Here is a 16832-nt window from a genome sequence, read left to right as displayed (position 1 = left end):
TCAGTTTCTTCGCAATTTCTCGCATGGAATAGCCTTCATTTCTAAGAACAAGAATAGACTGGCGAGTTTCACATGAAAGTTCTCTTTTTCTGGCCATTTTGAGAGTATAATCGAACCCACAAATGTGATGCTCCAGATACTCAACTAGCTCAAAGGAAGGCCAGTTTTATAGCTTCTCTCACCAGCAAAACAGTTTTCAGCTGTGCTAACATAATTGCACAAGGGTTTTCAAGGGTTTTGTAATCATCCATTAGTCTTCTAAGGCGATTAGCAAACACAATGTACCATTAGAACACTGGAGTGATAGTTGCTGGAAATGGGCCTCTATACACCTATGTAGATATTTCATTAAAAACCAGACGTTTCCACCTAGAATAGTCATTTACCACATTAACAATGTATAGAGTGTATTTCTGATTAATTTAATGTTATCTTCATTGAAAAAGCTTTTCTTTGAAAAATAAGGACATTTCTAAGTGACCCCAAACTTTTGAACGGTAGTGTATAGTGCATTCTGAAGGTTTTCTCATCTACACACAATACTCCACAATGACAAAGCAAAAACTGTTTTTTGGAGTGTTTTGTTAATTTATTAAAAATAAAGGCGTGTGTGGAGGAAACCAGGCACTGAGCATCGCCTCATTAACACCATACCTACATGTACAGTCAAACATGGTGGTGGCAGCATCATGCTGTGGGGATGCTTTTCTACAACAGGGACTGGGAGACTTGTCAGGATAGAGGGAAAGATGGATGCAGAAAAATATAGAGCAATCATTGTCATTGTTACAGTTAAGCTTACACATGAACTGAGTGATGTGTCCCACTAACCAGGTCTATCCAAACTTTAATATTTGAATAAAAAATCTAAATAAATGTGCATTTCCAAACACCACTTTTATGTGAATATTAGGGGCTGGGTAATTGAGATATTACTACATCAAATTATTGGAAAAGGAATTCTCATTAGTCCAAATGGCTGCAGTCCACCTCTTCTTCGCCTATGTCTCTCTCTACATCAGCAACAGCTATCCCTTCCCGACCCTCTCTTGCAGCTTGAGCTGCTACGGCAGCACGGGCTGAGGCATTGAAATATTAAAAATGTATGTACCATTCGGCCTTTCGACATTTGATTTGTTAAGTTTCTACATGTTCTGTTTTGCGAATATGTCTGGTTCAGATGGTTCCAGAGCACTTTTTACTCTTCAGTTGATAAAGGTTCGTCTGGATTGACAAAACATACTCATTGTCAGAGTTCAAGAAATAGCATCTGTTTTTCCACTCCCTGTCTCCTCTACTGTAACCTACGACAACTCTTCATCCCACGCATCATCATGTTTTGATTCAGAGTGTGCACGGCGAAGAGGGTCCATCATCAATGTTTTGTTTGTTTGTTTGTTTGTTTGTTAGTTAGAGAGAGAGAGAGAGAGATAGTTAGAGAGAGAGAGAGAGAGAGAGTTAGTTAGAGAGAGAGAGAGAGAGAGAGAGAGAGAGAGACGGAAGAGCTGTATGAATCAATGCACTGAGCACAGTTCTAAGTAGAACTAGCATTTTACCCATTAGAAACAGTAAAGAAAAGTAGAAAATCAATGTGGACTAATTTGCAGTCGATATGAAGTCAGAATGTTTGGTGACACTGTTTGATTGGAGTAAAAGTGGGTTACTTTGAACAAGCTTCTTTTTGCTTGAGTTAGTTAATAGTTATGTTACTGTTGAACTCTTATGGTGAATGTCAGTTTCACTAAATAGCACAAAACCTGAATAGTTGGAGATGGAGAAAATAACAAAAATTGAAGCAGGAGATATACTTTGCATTTTCTCATTGCATTTAAAAACCTTAATTTGTGTATTCTGTATTTTATACTGTATGTGTGCCTCAGTGATTAAGGCCTATATGATAATTACAGGTTTCCGTATTAATGACAATGTCATGAGTACAAGTACTTTGTCCAAAATCTAGCTGCCTGGCCTTTCCAGCTCAGGAACTGAGACAAATATTTTTGTGTGTAATCAAAGGAACCTTTGTGGGGTGGAGACAGACTGCAAATGGATTTCCCCTGATCACTTACTAACTTCATTCCACTGTCTATAGCTCCTGCTTGAAATTTCTGGAGGAGGAAACCTGTTTGGCAGCCTCGTGTATTTCAAAGAACAAAAAACAGCAACATAAAAACAGGCATATGAACAGAGTTCCAAGATGCTCACTGTACTGGCTCTCCTTCACAGGGAAGTCTTTGACAGGAACTGCAGAGTCTTTGTCCATCCGAAGAGATATAACTTTCCTCTGCAGACTGGCTGACTTCCTCACCACAAACATCTGCAGGCCAGGAGAGGACATGAATCAGAACATACAACAAATAGTGATGAACTGCATTGTTATTTTTGGAGATTTGTGAAAGATTTGTAATATGGCAAGGTTAGTTAATAGATACATGTCTTCCAACAAGTATTATCTATTATCTTTGATGTATATGATTTGAACAAAAAATGATAGTGGAAGACACACTATGATTGGTTGGTCAAGTTATAGTGAAAACATCAGCTTAAACACTGTGGCACTCACAGTCAGTGCCTCTCATAGTTTAAGCTAATGGCTTTGACTTTTTGTCAAACTAAACACAGATTCAGGATAAACACCATTGTTTTGTTTTTGTTTTTGTGTGAGTGTGTGTGTATTTATGTGTGTGTTTAAGTGGGAGGGTGGAAAAATATTCATAGTAGTGTATCAGTTATTCTATACTTCCACTCTTCTACAAGCCCAAAAGTAAAGGATGAGGTCCCTCGACTCCCTCCATTTAATTGACAATTTCAGTTTCTTACAAGTAAAATATAATGTAAGAGGGTTTACATTAAACTGTATAAGGCCTGTGTATACATTACACTGCCAACTGGTGTGTAATGTACCATGACTTAAAAGTAGCGCTCACTCAAACTACTTGAAAACAATTCTACTGACGAATATTTGCACCAGTAATGATAGATGGAATATTATGACTTTTATCTTTCATTTATGACTTTTATATTTCAAGACCAGTTCATCTATATTTGTGGCCAAGCAGAGACATCCTGACAGCTATGAAAAATTGGCAAGAGATCATGAAATACATATATTGAACATTCTTCCACACACAGTGGACAATGACTGTGGACTATAGTGGCATCCGATCTTGATGGTGGATCATGATCTTGCTGGCTGCTGACCATGGACTATGATTACAACAACACTGCTTGATATATAATATTTCTCCTCAGATACTCAACCATTACTGACAATAATCCATCAATTCATTTAACTTCCATTATGGTACAAACTGTTTATTCTAATCAATGCTGCAAATACCCTTATCTTTCTGATGTTCTCCATTACACGTGGCATCTATTGCACTTCTGTCCGTCCTGGGAGAGGGATCCCTCACATGTGGCTCTCTCTGAGGTTTCTACGGTATTTTTACCCTGTTAAAGTTTTAGTAGTTTTTCCTGACTCTTGTTGAGGGTTAAGGGCAGAGGATGTCACACCTTGTTAAAGCCCTATGAGACAAATTGTGATTTGTGAATATGGGCTATACAAATAAAATTGTATTGATTGATTGATTGAAAAGGAAAAATTGAGTGGCCATTGTTTATCAGCATTCCTAAAAAAAGAGGGTTTATAATATCTCTGGACATGCCCTTTTTTAGGTAATAGGTAACTGCGCACCTTATCACAACAACTCTACCAAACATACATAAATCTCTTTTGAGCTATGGAGAAACATAGTCATCTGGTCTCATTGTCTGTTATACACCTATAAAGTGTTGAAGAGGTAATTGTAGCAGTGATTAAGGAGGATGTGGTTTATGGTGTTGTACTGTATTGCATTTTGTTTCTTTTGTTGTGTTTACTGTTTCTATGTGTGTTTGTTGAACTTTGAAAGCAGAGTGAAAGCATTGAATACAAGAAGCCGCAGTCGCTGCTGTTCCCTCACCCCTGTGGGCTGGTTCTGTAGCATGATGGTGGCATCCTGGTGGCTGAGACACAGCTGTAACCACACAGCATGTGTATGCACCAGTCTGTCCAGAACACTGAGCCGGAGATGGAGGGAGTCGTAGCCCGAATCTCTCACCCGAGCTAGTCCCGGACCAATCCCAGCGCAAGGCGATGCCTGCAGGAAGAGACCTCCCACCTCCTCACCCAGCCTGAAAACAAGGACACACCAGGATTACCTCTGAATTTTGTAACTAAGGCAACTGTTCACAGGATTACAGTATGACGGAAATGTGAAAGGATTTATCTCCATTATTCATTAGTTTACTATTTTGTATCTATTGTAATTATTCTGTATCCTCCCTTTCTGAAGAAAGGGGAAACAGTTCTTTATTAAAGTGAAGCTTGTGATAGACTTGATTATTGGAGCCTACAAAGATTGAACACGTGCTCATAATGACTATTGCCACCAAAATAGAACAGAACATGTTCCTGCACAAACACAAGAATCGACAGTTTCCTGATTTCTACTGCCATTTGCAAAGAAAGGGGAAAGAAACTTGGTAGATGTAGAGCTAAGGGCAACATGGGGCTGTTATTGCTCCAGAGGAAGCTGCAGGTGAACTTCAACAGAGTGAGTTGTGGCTCTGCACTATATAAATTAACTAAAATATCTTCCCGGTTTCCTAATGATATACATTGGCAGTGGTAGAAGTAGGATTAGTAGCAAAATGATTCAAACTTAAACCTTGTGAGTGTCATACTATCTTTAGCACTGGTGCATATATGTGTCAGTAGCGTTCACTAAAAATAAACCTGTTCTAAATTATGCTGCATTATGTGTAATCTAAACACAGGGCTACAATCATACCGTCTATTTTATCGGTAAACAGTTTTAGTTGTCAAATAAAAGGAGGGACCTCAATATTTCCCCTTTGAACTGTAGTAGAGTGGATGTATATAAATACACTAATCTACTACTAATAATAGTTCACACACACACACACACACACACACACACACACACACACACACACACACACACACACACACACACACACACACACACACACACACACACACACACACACACACACACACTGTGAATGAACTGGTTCAACTAACAGTAACAGAAGCAAACTTTAAAAAAAATATTGTGGAGACTTCCAGACAAATAATTCAAAAGCAGATAAAGAAGTGGAATTTTTTCACAGGGTCACAGCGACCAGATTCTGTCACACTTCCTCAACATCTAACAGGTACCTTCTGAATACCACAGTAACAATGCCGCTGTAGAATCTGGTTTGTGGAATCTGGAGGGTGTTTTTCTAAGTTTAAGAGATTGATAGTTAGGTTCAGACAGTCACTACATAACAGATCCTGGCAAACTCATCAATACATCCTGCTGATTCTTGAAATAACTCGGACTGCTATGTGTAAGTATCTACTCATCACACTTCACACAACATTGCACAAAACACAAAAGCAAACACCTGTCAAGAGGCCTATCAAGAGCGCTCTCTGCTGGTTGTCACACACATTAAATCAAACTGCCAACCGGCTGGGACACAGGGTAGTATCTAACATTCAAACAGGGCTGTAGTAGGGGGTAAACACACTTAATGTACCTTTTTATTAACTTGTTATTGTCAGATTTTTTAAAGTTTGAGTCAAATTCAACACCACTGTTTACTGAGCATTACATGACAGTTCAGACCACAACCTCACCTTGCCCCCGATGATGGCACACGACCCCTGCTCTCTTGTGTTCTTGGTGTACAGCGGTCGCCGCTTGCACACTCAAAGTCCAGTCTCTCTTACAAACTGTTCGAGCTCTTGTGTGTGCTTCCTGTATGAACTTTTCCATGCTGTATGAACGGTTGATCAAAACGAGACACAGACATAATGGTGGACACTTTTCCCTTTTAACAGCCATACACAGATCAGCAGTTCCTACGATGTGAGACGCTGTAACCTTGGGCAACAGAGGGCTGTGTGCGTGTAGTCATGTTGGTTTGTGATGTGATGGTAAAAATGGCTGACTTCTTCATGCTTCTTCACAGAATGTTTGGTGTCTGGGCGTGTACGCCCATTGGAGTTTTGGAGTATACTGCAGCAATCATTGTGTTAAGCACATAGGCCTGGTGTTTTAAAGCCAGTGTTGTCATTAAAGATTTAGTGCAGAAGTATTTGAATGCAGTTCAGTCAGACAACTCACGTTCAAATGTTTATTGCAGAAGTAGAACAGGTTTAGTGTTTGGCGACTAGGCTCCAACTTAATCACTCCCCCATATGATACACAGGAATGATGGGAATGATGAACAAATACTTGTAACCCCCCGTCGGAGCCTACAGGTGGCTGCTGGGGTGGTGGAGGGGCTGTAGCAACTGGTAGCAATACTGCAGCAGCAATGCGAGCCAAGGGGATGATGGGAAATTTATCTCTGCTTAAATAGACCACCTGATAAGGTGGGTTTGTATTATAGATGGTTGTGGAGAGTGAGGTATGTCACATGATATATGTCACATGATTGGAGCAGCGAAGCTCGAGTTGGCTGCCTGAACTAGCTCGCAGACGTCGCTCCATATCCACCACTTTTTCAAATATCCAGCAAAGAAACCATGGCTAACAATTAGGGTTAATTTTCTGAAACTTTCCATGGGAAGTTAAGCTCGGGAATTTAGCAAAAGTTAGCCTATAACAGGGAACTTAAATGTAGTTGAAAACAAGACTAGGCAAGCCTAGCTCAGCTGGACCCTGAATGCAGCCAGTTGGGAACATTGTCTGCCAGAAACGTAAACCTATGACTTTCTGTTGTTTTTGAACGTCTTTGTCATTACCTAGCATATTGATTACTTGTTACACTGAAGCCATTTTCATTTTAATACCAAGTTTATTTGTATACAGTAGACTAACTTTTTACAGCAGTGAGAGTAGGATGTATGTCCACACAAAGGTACACCATCACCTCGATTACTCGCGGCTGTTGGGGGTCCATCAAAAAAGCGCGAGTTGGGCGACTTATCGAAAATAAAAATAATTACCGCAAATTAAAGGCTGAGCAATAAAAACGTCATTCAAACCTCTATTTTAGTAGAGAGAGGTCGCTAGTGAGCAAGATATGGAGTAAGACGCAAATTTCAGTGCTCCTGCAGAACCGACAATATTTTCATCAAAAAGCAGCTACTATTACATAAATACCAGCCTCAAAGCTCACGAGGACAACACAAAGAGGCCAAAAGCTGACTTATGCAAGCTACGTCGTTTTGAATGGCGGAAAAGCTTCAAAAATACAAATATAAATCCGGCGGTAGCTCATTGCGGCCTACAAGAACCACGAGACAGAGACCACCAGGTGACCCGGACCAACCCTCCCCCACCCGAAGTGAAAGCTCAGGTATGGCCACTGAAAGAAATAAAGCGGACATCTTATATTCCCTAAAGGGAGAGATTTCCAAAATTATAAAAGAGGAACTTAAAAGTGTCAATGCCCTCAATGCCCTCAATGTCCGAAATTGCTAATAACACGACCGCCATCCAAGCAGAAGTTCACCACATGAAAACCGACATAAAAGACATGAAGGGCGGCTTATCAACATGGTCCAACAAGGTGGCGGCACAACAAGCTACGGTAACCAGCCTTCAAAGGCAGGTGACAACTTTAACAGACCGATGCAAGGACATGGAGGGGAGAACGAGACGGTGTAATATCCGAATAGCCGGCATTCAAGAACAACCGGACTCCAGCTCCCCCAAAACAGTTGCCAAAGTTATCAGAGAAGTCCTGCAGATAGACCGGGACATAAAGATCGACTGATCGCACCGCACATTCGCCACCAGGAAACCAGGAGACCGGGAGAAACCACAAGTGATCATCGCTAAATTACATAATAACGGAGATGCTGTAGAGATCCTGAGGAGAGCCCGAGACAGAGCACCGCTGGTGTACAACGGGAACCGGATCGCTATCTTCCCAGACTATACACCCAGTGTCACCAAAGCCAGAGCCCCGTTCACAGACATACGGAAGGCCCTACGAGGAAGGAAAGGAGTCCGCTACGGTCTACTGTACCCAGCCAGACTCCGGATTTCACACAACAACGAAGACGAGGAGTTTCTGGATCCCAGCAAAGCCTTGGAGTATGTCCAGAAGAAAGTTATCCCATCTACTGAGGCTGCTGTATCCCTACCAGCACTGTTAATCACAGTAAGGACTGCCCAGTGAGTTTTGCACCTTCACATATTGGCACATCATTATTTCCTACTTTATTTTGTATTTAAATATATATTTTTTAATATTACTCAAATCCCACCTGAGAACACAAACCCTTATAGCCTATATTGTGCCTGCTATTTCTATTAATGTATTATTATTTGTATCATTCCACTATACTTGCTCACTGGCAGCTACCCTAAGAGGAGACTATTAGCTCTGCATGCAACTCAGACACTATTTTACCATGAGGAGCTGTTTGACTTTACAGACCTATGCCAGGTACTGCAGGGGCCTGAATGGCCATTACTCGACACTGTCCTTTTCTGTGTCTACTTTCTTTTCTTTTTCTTCTTTCCTTCTCTATTCCTTATCTTAGCACACCCATAGCCAACATAGTCAATTCAATCTCGACTGTGCACCGTTGCTGCTTGCCCTTAGTGGCTAGGGACTAGGTCCCACCGGACTGTTGTTAATGTTAGTTAACAGCAGTTACAACTGTTCTGATCCCACTGTTCCCCGGGGATCCTATGTTGGATATAAGAACAACAAGGTCATCATCTGTTTTTCTTAAATATCCTTGTTTACCCCATCCCTATTGGTTCCATTATCTAGTCCAACTCCCCACACTCCACATAACAAGATACATGACCCATGTGCTGACTGTTTACTTCCGCTTCCCATCTCTCTGCACAAACTCCCAAAATATGCAAATTGCATATCATACGTAATGGACCCACTAAAAGTTATAAGTTATAATGTCAAAGGTCTCCATAGCTCTGTTAGAGCGAAAGAAAATCCTGCATCAGATGAAACAAGCCAACTGTCACATTGCATTCCTACAGGAAACCCATTTATCTGACACGGAACATGAAAAGTTGAAAAGGTCCTGGTCAGATAAAGTATATTACTCTTCACACCGGTCAGGGAGAAAAAAGGGAGTATCCATACTTATACACAGACAAATTAATTTCACACGAACACTGGTACATAAAGACACCGAGGGGAGATATATTATAGTTAATGGTTTAATTGACGGCATAGAAGTGTCCCTCATAAATGTATATGCACCTAATGAAGACGAGCCTGGCTTTATCAGGACATTGTTCAATAAGATCTTACATAATCACAATTATGCAGTCCGAAGAAGACTGTTTGTTGATGTTTTTATTGCTGCTACTTTCCATGTACCTTTGTTTACATTAGCACTTTGCCTGTCCTTGGTTTTAAATGGACAAAAACTTGATTTTTCTTTGTTTTTGTATCAATAGTTGCCTAATATGCAGCAAAGTTTATTAAAAGACATTTTTGAATTAAGTATCGATCTTTATTGTCTTTGTTTTCAGTCGTCACATGCCACGAAGAACCTAAAGCTAAATTTAAAAGCTGATGGCTCAATAAGAGCAATTGAGAATTTGTGTGATTCATAATCCGATTAGTCGATTAATCGATTCAATAATCGATAGATTAATCGACTATCAGAATAGTCGTTAGTTGCAGCCCTAACACAGACACAGTACAAACTCACCCAAGGAGTGTATCTGTCTTGTGGTCTCCCTCTGCAGGCTCAGGCTTTTTCCCCATCTCTTTCTTCAGTGTGCCAATTTCCCAGGCAAACGAGTCGATCAGCTGCAAAGAGACAGACAGAATGGCTTAGTAAATACATGGACAGAGATCTGTTTGCACTGTGTTTTTTCATCTTCAAGGAGTTTGCATAGGTCTCTCCACTGTTTTTATTGTGCTGTAAACTGCCTGATGGTTAAACTCATGATTTATTTAAACGGTCAGAACAATGTTCTTCAGAAGGTTTTATCACAACAGTAGCTTCAACTAAAGTTAATTCAGATTAATATTAATTTGAAGCCTTGAAAATGACCTAATTGCCTAAATCATTTTAGAAAAATATATTCAGGCATAATTGTGAGGACTTATTATTATTACTAATAATTAATAACTTTACCCATGTGAAGTGTAGGGTCAACAAAATTAGTACACACCTAAATTGTATTTTCATTTTGGAAAAATATTAATTGACATAATTATGAAGATAATTAATTGTTGCTAGTAAGTAGGGTCACCAAATTATGCCAAAGCATATTTTTGCCAGTGAGAGTTGTAGTCTGACCAGGATGACACTATCTATGTGTGTATTGATTTGGGTGACTCTACACTGTACAGCTGTAAAGGTCACCTAAGTGCACTTTATATGTACAGGAAATGTGTTAGGGAGGACAGATAATTCTGCTCTTGTTACCTACATATATTATAGTCTGTGCATATCCATCTGTCAGAAGCCTTAAATTATAAGGATAAGGGATTGGATCTCCGTCTGTATTTGTTTATTGTATGCATTATTGTGTATATATTTGTTTCTTTATATCCAAATGTTATAAATGGGGGGAAGTGACGTCTCGACGGGGGGTTGTTTTGTTTGTGCGGGCTGGTGAGCGACCAGCGACGTTCGGTTTAAGTTGAGTGGTTGTGTTCACTTTCCCGACTTTGTTTGCAGGCACACGTCCAGGTGCTACGTGGGTATGATTGGGTTTATTGAAAATACAGATAATTGAATGCAACGTTCTGGGTTAATTTCGTTATTATATATATATTATTTCATATGTGGTGGGGCCAGATGACAAGGTTATCGGTCCTAGGAAGTATTATTCATTTATTGTAAGATGGTCAGGCGGCGGCGCCCGTACACAGCGTGACAGATCCACCCGTGCTCCTTTAGAATAGCATATGGAATTTTCCCCTTACATCCTAAGCAAGGTGAATTGTTACACAGCTGTAATGCTATAGAATTTTTTCGCAGTATGTGTTTTCGGAATTGCAGTTTGTAGACGGACCCTGCTCACTGCCTGCTGTGCATATGGTTTCCCCAGATCGGATTTCTGCTCGTTTTGATGAAAATAAAGCTGTAGCTGGTTGTGTACATAAATCGGAAGGAGGCTTCGCTTGTGTTTTAAGGATGTTTTGCGTATTAGTTATTGATACGTAAAGTCAGAATCTGTGAATTGCCGCAGTCAACTACCTCCTGCACTGCCATTTCCACATAGAAACATAGCAAGCTATGGTCTGATAGATAACGCGTGCGTACTTTCTGGTGCGTACCAGAAACGTACATTTTTGCCCAAGTCACCTTAGGGGCTCCATAGTTTCATCGTCAACAGTTCTGATGTATTTATTTTGTGTGATATGATTTTCCTCTTTTTGTTAGAAGCTCTGTTTTAAAACCAGAGGTAAACCTGAAACCAGATCCTACTTTGTAGCAGGTCACTGGTATTAATTAAACATCTGGAAGCATTTTGTTTTAATTCTAAATAACCAGAAAGAACAAGAAAGTGGAGCAGCTCTTCATCTTTGGCATCTGCTAACCTGTGATAGCTTTTGTTTCAGAGGAATATTGTTTCATATCCTGGAATTTTAGTGTGATACTGGCGTCATTTGTTTCATTTCCCGTTTATCTGTCGAGTTGGGACATGTTTCTGTTGCGTAACATCACATCAGCTGCATCACGAAACAATGTGTCGGCTGTTTTCAAGGAAATCACAAATTTTGATTTTTTGGGGTTTCTTTTTTTCTCAGCTCGTGTGGTGGGTAGGAGATACAGCTATAGGGTTTTACACATGTCAATGCAAGCAAATAAATTAGACTGACCAAAATGTAGCCTGCAGATGAAATCAGCTTCTCAATTTGTGAGAAACAGGAGGAGTAACAAGTGTACCTGGTAGCTCTGGTTCAATTGGTCCAACAGTAACTTTCCATATAGCAATAGTCTAATGTTCATATCAGATGACATGCAGTGTGGAATCTAAAGATTTTTTACCTGACTAAAGCTTTGTGTCATGTAAAGTTGCGTGACCATTCCTGTGGGAGCCCTGCATTCATGTTCAATAATATTCCACCTCTCCGTTTTTATACTAGAAAGATAAACTGGATATAATGAGTTAAGACTTCCCAGAGGCTATCCATTAAGAGCAATAGGAACTCTTACCAGTCATAAAAGCAACAATGCAGTGGGGGAAATGCTGCCTATCTGTGGTATGACAAACTCACTGAACACACACCCTCGCAGAAACCCAAGAATACCAAGTGCTTGTCTAAGTACCTAAGTTCTAGTGAAAAACATACAACACATCAATTCTCACACCTCATTCATCTTATACTCCATTTTCCTTATAATTATAATGTGATTTTGACTCCGACTCAAAAATTCTAATGGTTAGATAGTAAACATTTCAAATAAAATGTTTTTTCATTTAACTCCCTCTGCTCTCTGACATCACTGTCCTGTCACCATTTGTAAACCAATTCTTGGATGTACTTTGTAAAACCCCTGAGCCCGAAAGAAAGTTTTTTTCTTTTACATGTAGTTGATGGTGCATTGACATACAAGTTCTTTCTTCTGTCTGATCAATGTCAAAATAAAAGTGAGGTGAATTCGCTCACATTCGCTCAGGTGGTAATTTACTCTACTCTAGCAGAGGTTTACTTCACTCTAGCTGAGGGTTAAGGACAGTGGATGTCACACCTTGTTTAGCCATTTGAGACAAACTGTGATTTGCGAATATGGGCTATTCAAATAAAATGTTATTGATAGACAGCAGATTTTCTAAATACAGTATTTTATACTTATACTATATACTACGCTAGCTCTTCATTTGTGGCCCTAATTAGCAATTGTATGATACCAATGATACCAATTGGCATCATTTACTATATATATATATATATATATATATATATATATATATATATATATATATATATATATATATATATATATATATATATATGTATAACTGATCATTTTAAATATTACTGAGAGACAAACTTAAATTCTGAGATGTTAGATATAATCTAAATAATTAATAATATTAATATTAAACTAATATTAAACTATTCATCCTCTCCTGTGTCTGATGGAAGATATTTAATCCGAAAATGATTATAGTTTAAAGATCCTAATTATCATTCATTTGAAACTTAATGGAGTGTATGCAATAATGTCTCCCTGTGTTAACTTTACAAGAATATCAATGAATAGATGTAATACACCATGGCTTACTAAACATCTCTGAAAACCAGCCATCATATATGTAAAACCTTTAATCTGTCCATTTATATGAGATACAGAACATAATTATAAAAAGTAAAAAATTTCCCAAACAGGATTAATGAAGGCTCACATAACAATAAAACATGGAAAGATATTAAAATTATCAACTCACTGTCTATAGTCATTCAATTTGTGAAGCTCTGTTATAAAATAATCATATTGCAGCACAGTTCTCTCTCGCCAACTTTAAATTCATAAGTTTAGAGCGTATTTGGTGAGCGGCACAAGTGGCACTTTGTGCCTTGAGTCTATGCTTGTTACTGATTGAATGGACGTTTTTTCTCATTAATTCAGTTTTTTGTTTTTTACTATTATTTCTTTTTAATTTTTGTCTTTTTTGGTGAGATTTTCTTATGATTCCTTTTTTGTTTTTAATCTTAATAACACACTTTTATTCCTACTAAGTATTCTGTCTTTTATTTTACTTACTATTGCAGTGTCCATTCTAAACCTGCGTGTTTGGAATAGGTGTGGCTTTTCCTTTTAAAACTATAAAAGTGACCTTTACCCCCAAACATCACCTGTCGTAAATGCACCCTTTGTCGTGGTCGTCAGTTAGGTTGAAAATTTGAAACTGCACTTTCTTGGGACATTATTCACACATGCCAAGTGTGAAGCCGATAAGACATATGGTTTTTGAGATATGCGAGCATATGTGTCCACATATAGACAGACAGATATTTCTAGAACTATTCCATGGATAAAATGCTGTTTGTGACATCACACATCTTTAACGCACAATGTAAAATTTCCAATTACAAAAAAATCTAAATTTATAGAGATGGTAAAGTGGGAATAGTTGATGACAGCTCAGTTTTACAATGCCTGGTGCTCACTTCTCAATTTTCCTTTTGTTAAGCAATCCTGGAGAAATTAAGGTTTACAAGAACAAACAGGCATGAAATAACCATATCCAGAATTTAGCCTCTCACTAGAAAAGCTTGAAGCAGCCCACTCAAACCTCCCGGTGCCGGACATGTCAGCAGCCTTGCCTGAGACCTTTGTGTAAATTGCAATGATTATAGCACTGGTCAGTTCTGTAAGAACAAAAAACAATGATGTATAACACATATTGCAGAAATGTAGTGACAGGTACCTTGAAGAAACTGCCCTTCTCTTGTTTGCAGGGTTGACTGACATTACTGGAAGGCATGATGTCTGTAGAGTCCTCTCTGTCTGCTGAACTGTCTGTGAAGGAAAAAATACATTAGAGTAACAGTTATATAAGTCCAGTTAAGATCGCTCTCAAAAGAGATTCATGAGGTCAAACGTGGTTTTGAAAAGATGTTATTGCTATCGTTATTTCTGTTTCTCTGACATATTTTTATGCCACCAGGTACGTACTTCCCATTCTCGTGAAGGTGATGTATCTCAAGACCACCTTAAGGAAACCAATGATCAGTTGTTGTCACTTGGACACAAAGATGAACTGATTAGATTTCAGTGGCTAAACATAAAAGGTCACAGTGACCTTCTTGAAACTGGGAAAAAAATATGTAAACAGGAAAAACACTTATGTAGGCAAAGCCTATGCAAAAACATCGTGCTGCTGCAGTAGCAGCTCCTCTGCAAAACATATTTTTGAACTGAGAATGTGTTTATGTGTTTATATTTATGCAAAAATATTTAATATGACCCTCCTATGTGGAGATTTTGGAAGATATAAGGGTGGTAGATCTTGTCTTGCACTTAGAATTAAAAAGTGATCTTGGGCTCAAAGAATTTGGTGACCACTGCTCTAGTCCATCTCAAAGAAGGGCTTCTCATAGTTTGTATAATGACCTCTTGTCTTGTAAACACAATAATGGCTGAGGTTCTTCGCAAGCGACCATCACCACCACCTGCCCTCCGCAAGAAAACTGTATGGCAGCAAGCAGAGACAATTTACAAAATCCTTTAAAAAAAGACACACGTAAGAAGAAAAATCCATCATCATCCAATCAGCATCTCAACACTGCCTGAACAGAAACATTGGACTGCAGTGTTTTCAGTTATCTCAGATTGTTCACACTCATCAAACTGTTACTGTACATGCCAACGGTTATACTATAAAGAAGCCAATGCCGTCACATCATCTACAAATAACAGAGATGCAATCCTTATGCCACCAGATCTTGACCATGAAAATCACAAAAATAACAACACAAGAAAACTACTAAAATGTAATAGTAATGATGTATCCTTTGAGTGTGGTTGATCACATTAGCTATAAAATATGGTCAAATAAGGCATCATAAAAAACTAGCTCGTTTTGACCCCCACTGATAAAAAACACAACAAAGGCCTATTAGCCAGTCATGGGGCTCAGCACTGATGAGGTGAGAGGGTTCCTCAGCAGCAGCATCTGTTGAAGAATTGTTTGGAAACTAATTCTTTATCCAAGGAAAAAAAATTGTCTTTCCTCTACCATCCTCTAGCATTTAGTAGGTGGGGTGTGTCACTGTGGCTTATGAACCAGCTAATCCTCAAAAACAAGTCATTAGTTTGGACTCCAACCAACAGCTGCAGTGTGCCATGGCCTCAGTGCAGTTTCCCCTTCTGGGATAAGCATACTATTTAAAACCGAGTACTGAACAGTGACAAGGGGTATTCCCTATCAAAATAGGACTCAAGCTGTTGGGCAAGGGAAAATACTGTTTTCAAAAGACTGGATTTGTCTTTCCTGTTTTTTAGTGGTTCTGGCTGTGCACGCAAGACTGGGAGACAGCGAGAGAACAGGACTATTTCCTGGAAAGTAAGAGGTCACAGAGTGACAGCAGGCAGGAGACATGGCTGTTCTTAAGCTCTTGTCTATCTCTCTCCCCCTTTCCTCCTCAGACCTCTAGAGGGGTTCTGTTGGGCCAATCCCTCCTATCAAAACAAAACAGCAGGGGGGCTTCTGGGGGTGTTTTGGTTGGAAAAATACATGTGTCTTTTCTTTCACAGTCCAGGGTTGGTAAACAGGAAGGTCCCTGTGGTTGTCAGTCACGGAAAAATGAATTGCCGGTTTCCTAGCAACACTCCACACAGCCCTGGACTTTCAACAGTCTGCATATTTTATATTAAGTGATCTACAGATATGAGTGGAATCTTTTGCAAAATTACAAACGTTTTTTTGCCACAGTTAGCTTTTTAATTTACTGTTTCAACAAGCTGACTGACATTTCTTTACTTTAAAGGGCCCATATTTTACACCTTTCTGGGATTTAATTTGAGGTATTGGTTCCCCTAAGATGATATATCAGTGGTTTAAAGTCGAACAAACTGCTGCAATGTGTATTTCCATGTCCTCTCTTCTGCCTCTCTCTGGAGCTGCAGACAGAACAGGCTGTTTTTGCCTGCCTCTTGAGCCCCTCCTCTGATTGGCTGACTGCACTTTGAGTGACACGCAACCAGGCCTATCACCGGTCTCATTCTGGCGCATTCACTCTGGCTGTAAACAGAGCTGAATGACACGTCGTATGTTTGCAGCTATAGAAGATCAGCCACATATTTACAGTCGGTTACAACAGGATGTTTCTGAACGGTAAGTAACACCATCCTCATGTTTGTTCAA

The 16832-nt window shown here is 39.3% G+C and overlaps 1 protein-coding gene across 2 annotated transcripts in view; it reads right to left on the bottom strand.

The window, feature by feature from the left end:
• LOC117775889 (ras and Rab interactor 2-like) overlaps positions 1-16832 on the bottom strand; it is a 44236-nt gene that overhangs the window by 21994 nt on the left and 5410 nt on the right. The window contains exons 2-5 of one of the 2 annotated variants that reach the window (XM_034609440.1): positions 14394-14487; positions 9707-9807; positions 3966-4176; positions 2206-2317 (exon numbers count right to left, since the gene is read on the bottom strand). In XM_034609440.1, coding sequence (XP_034465331.1) covers positions 2206-2317; positions 3966-4176; positions 9707-9807; positions 14394-14450 — 481 coding nt within the window. In that variant the 5' untranslated portion in view covers positions 14451-14487. The remainder of the gene's footprint in view (positions 1-2205; positions 2318-3965; positions 4177-9706; positions 9808-14393; positions 14488-16832) is intronic. The other variant, XM_034609441.1, reaches the window with a different exon arrangement.

This window comes from Hippoglossus hippoglossus, chromosome 15, assembly GCF_009819705.1.
Source record: "Hippoglossus hippoglossus isolate fHipHip1 chromosome 15, fHipHip1.pri, whole genome shotgun sequence".
Classification (NCBI taxonomy): domain Eukaryota; kingdom Metazoa; phylum Chordata; class Actinopteri; order Pleuronectiformes; family Pleuronectidae; genus Hippoglossus; species Hippoglossus hippoglossus.
This window is presented reverse-complemented; position numbering and strand designations above follow the sequence as displayed.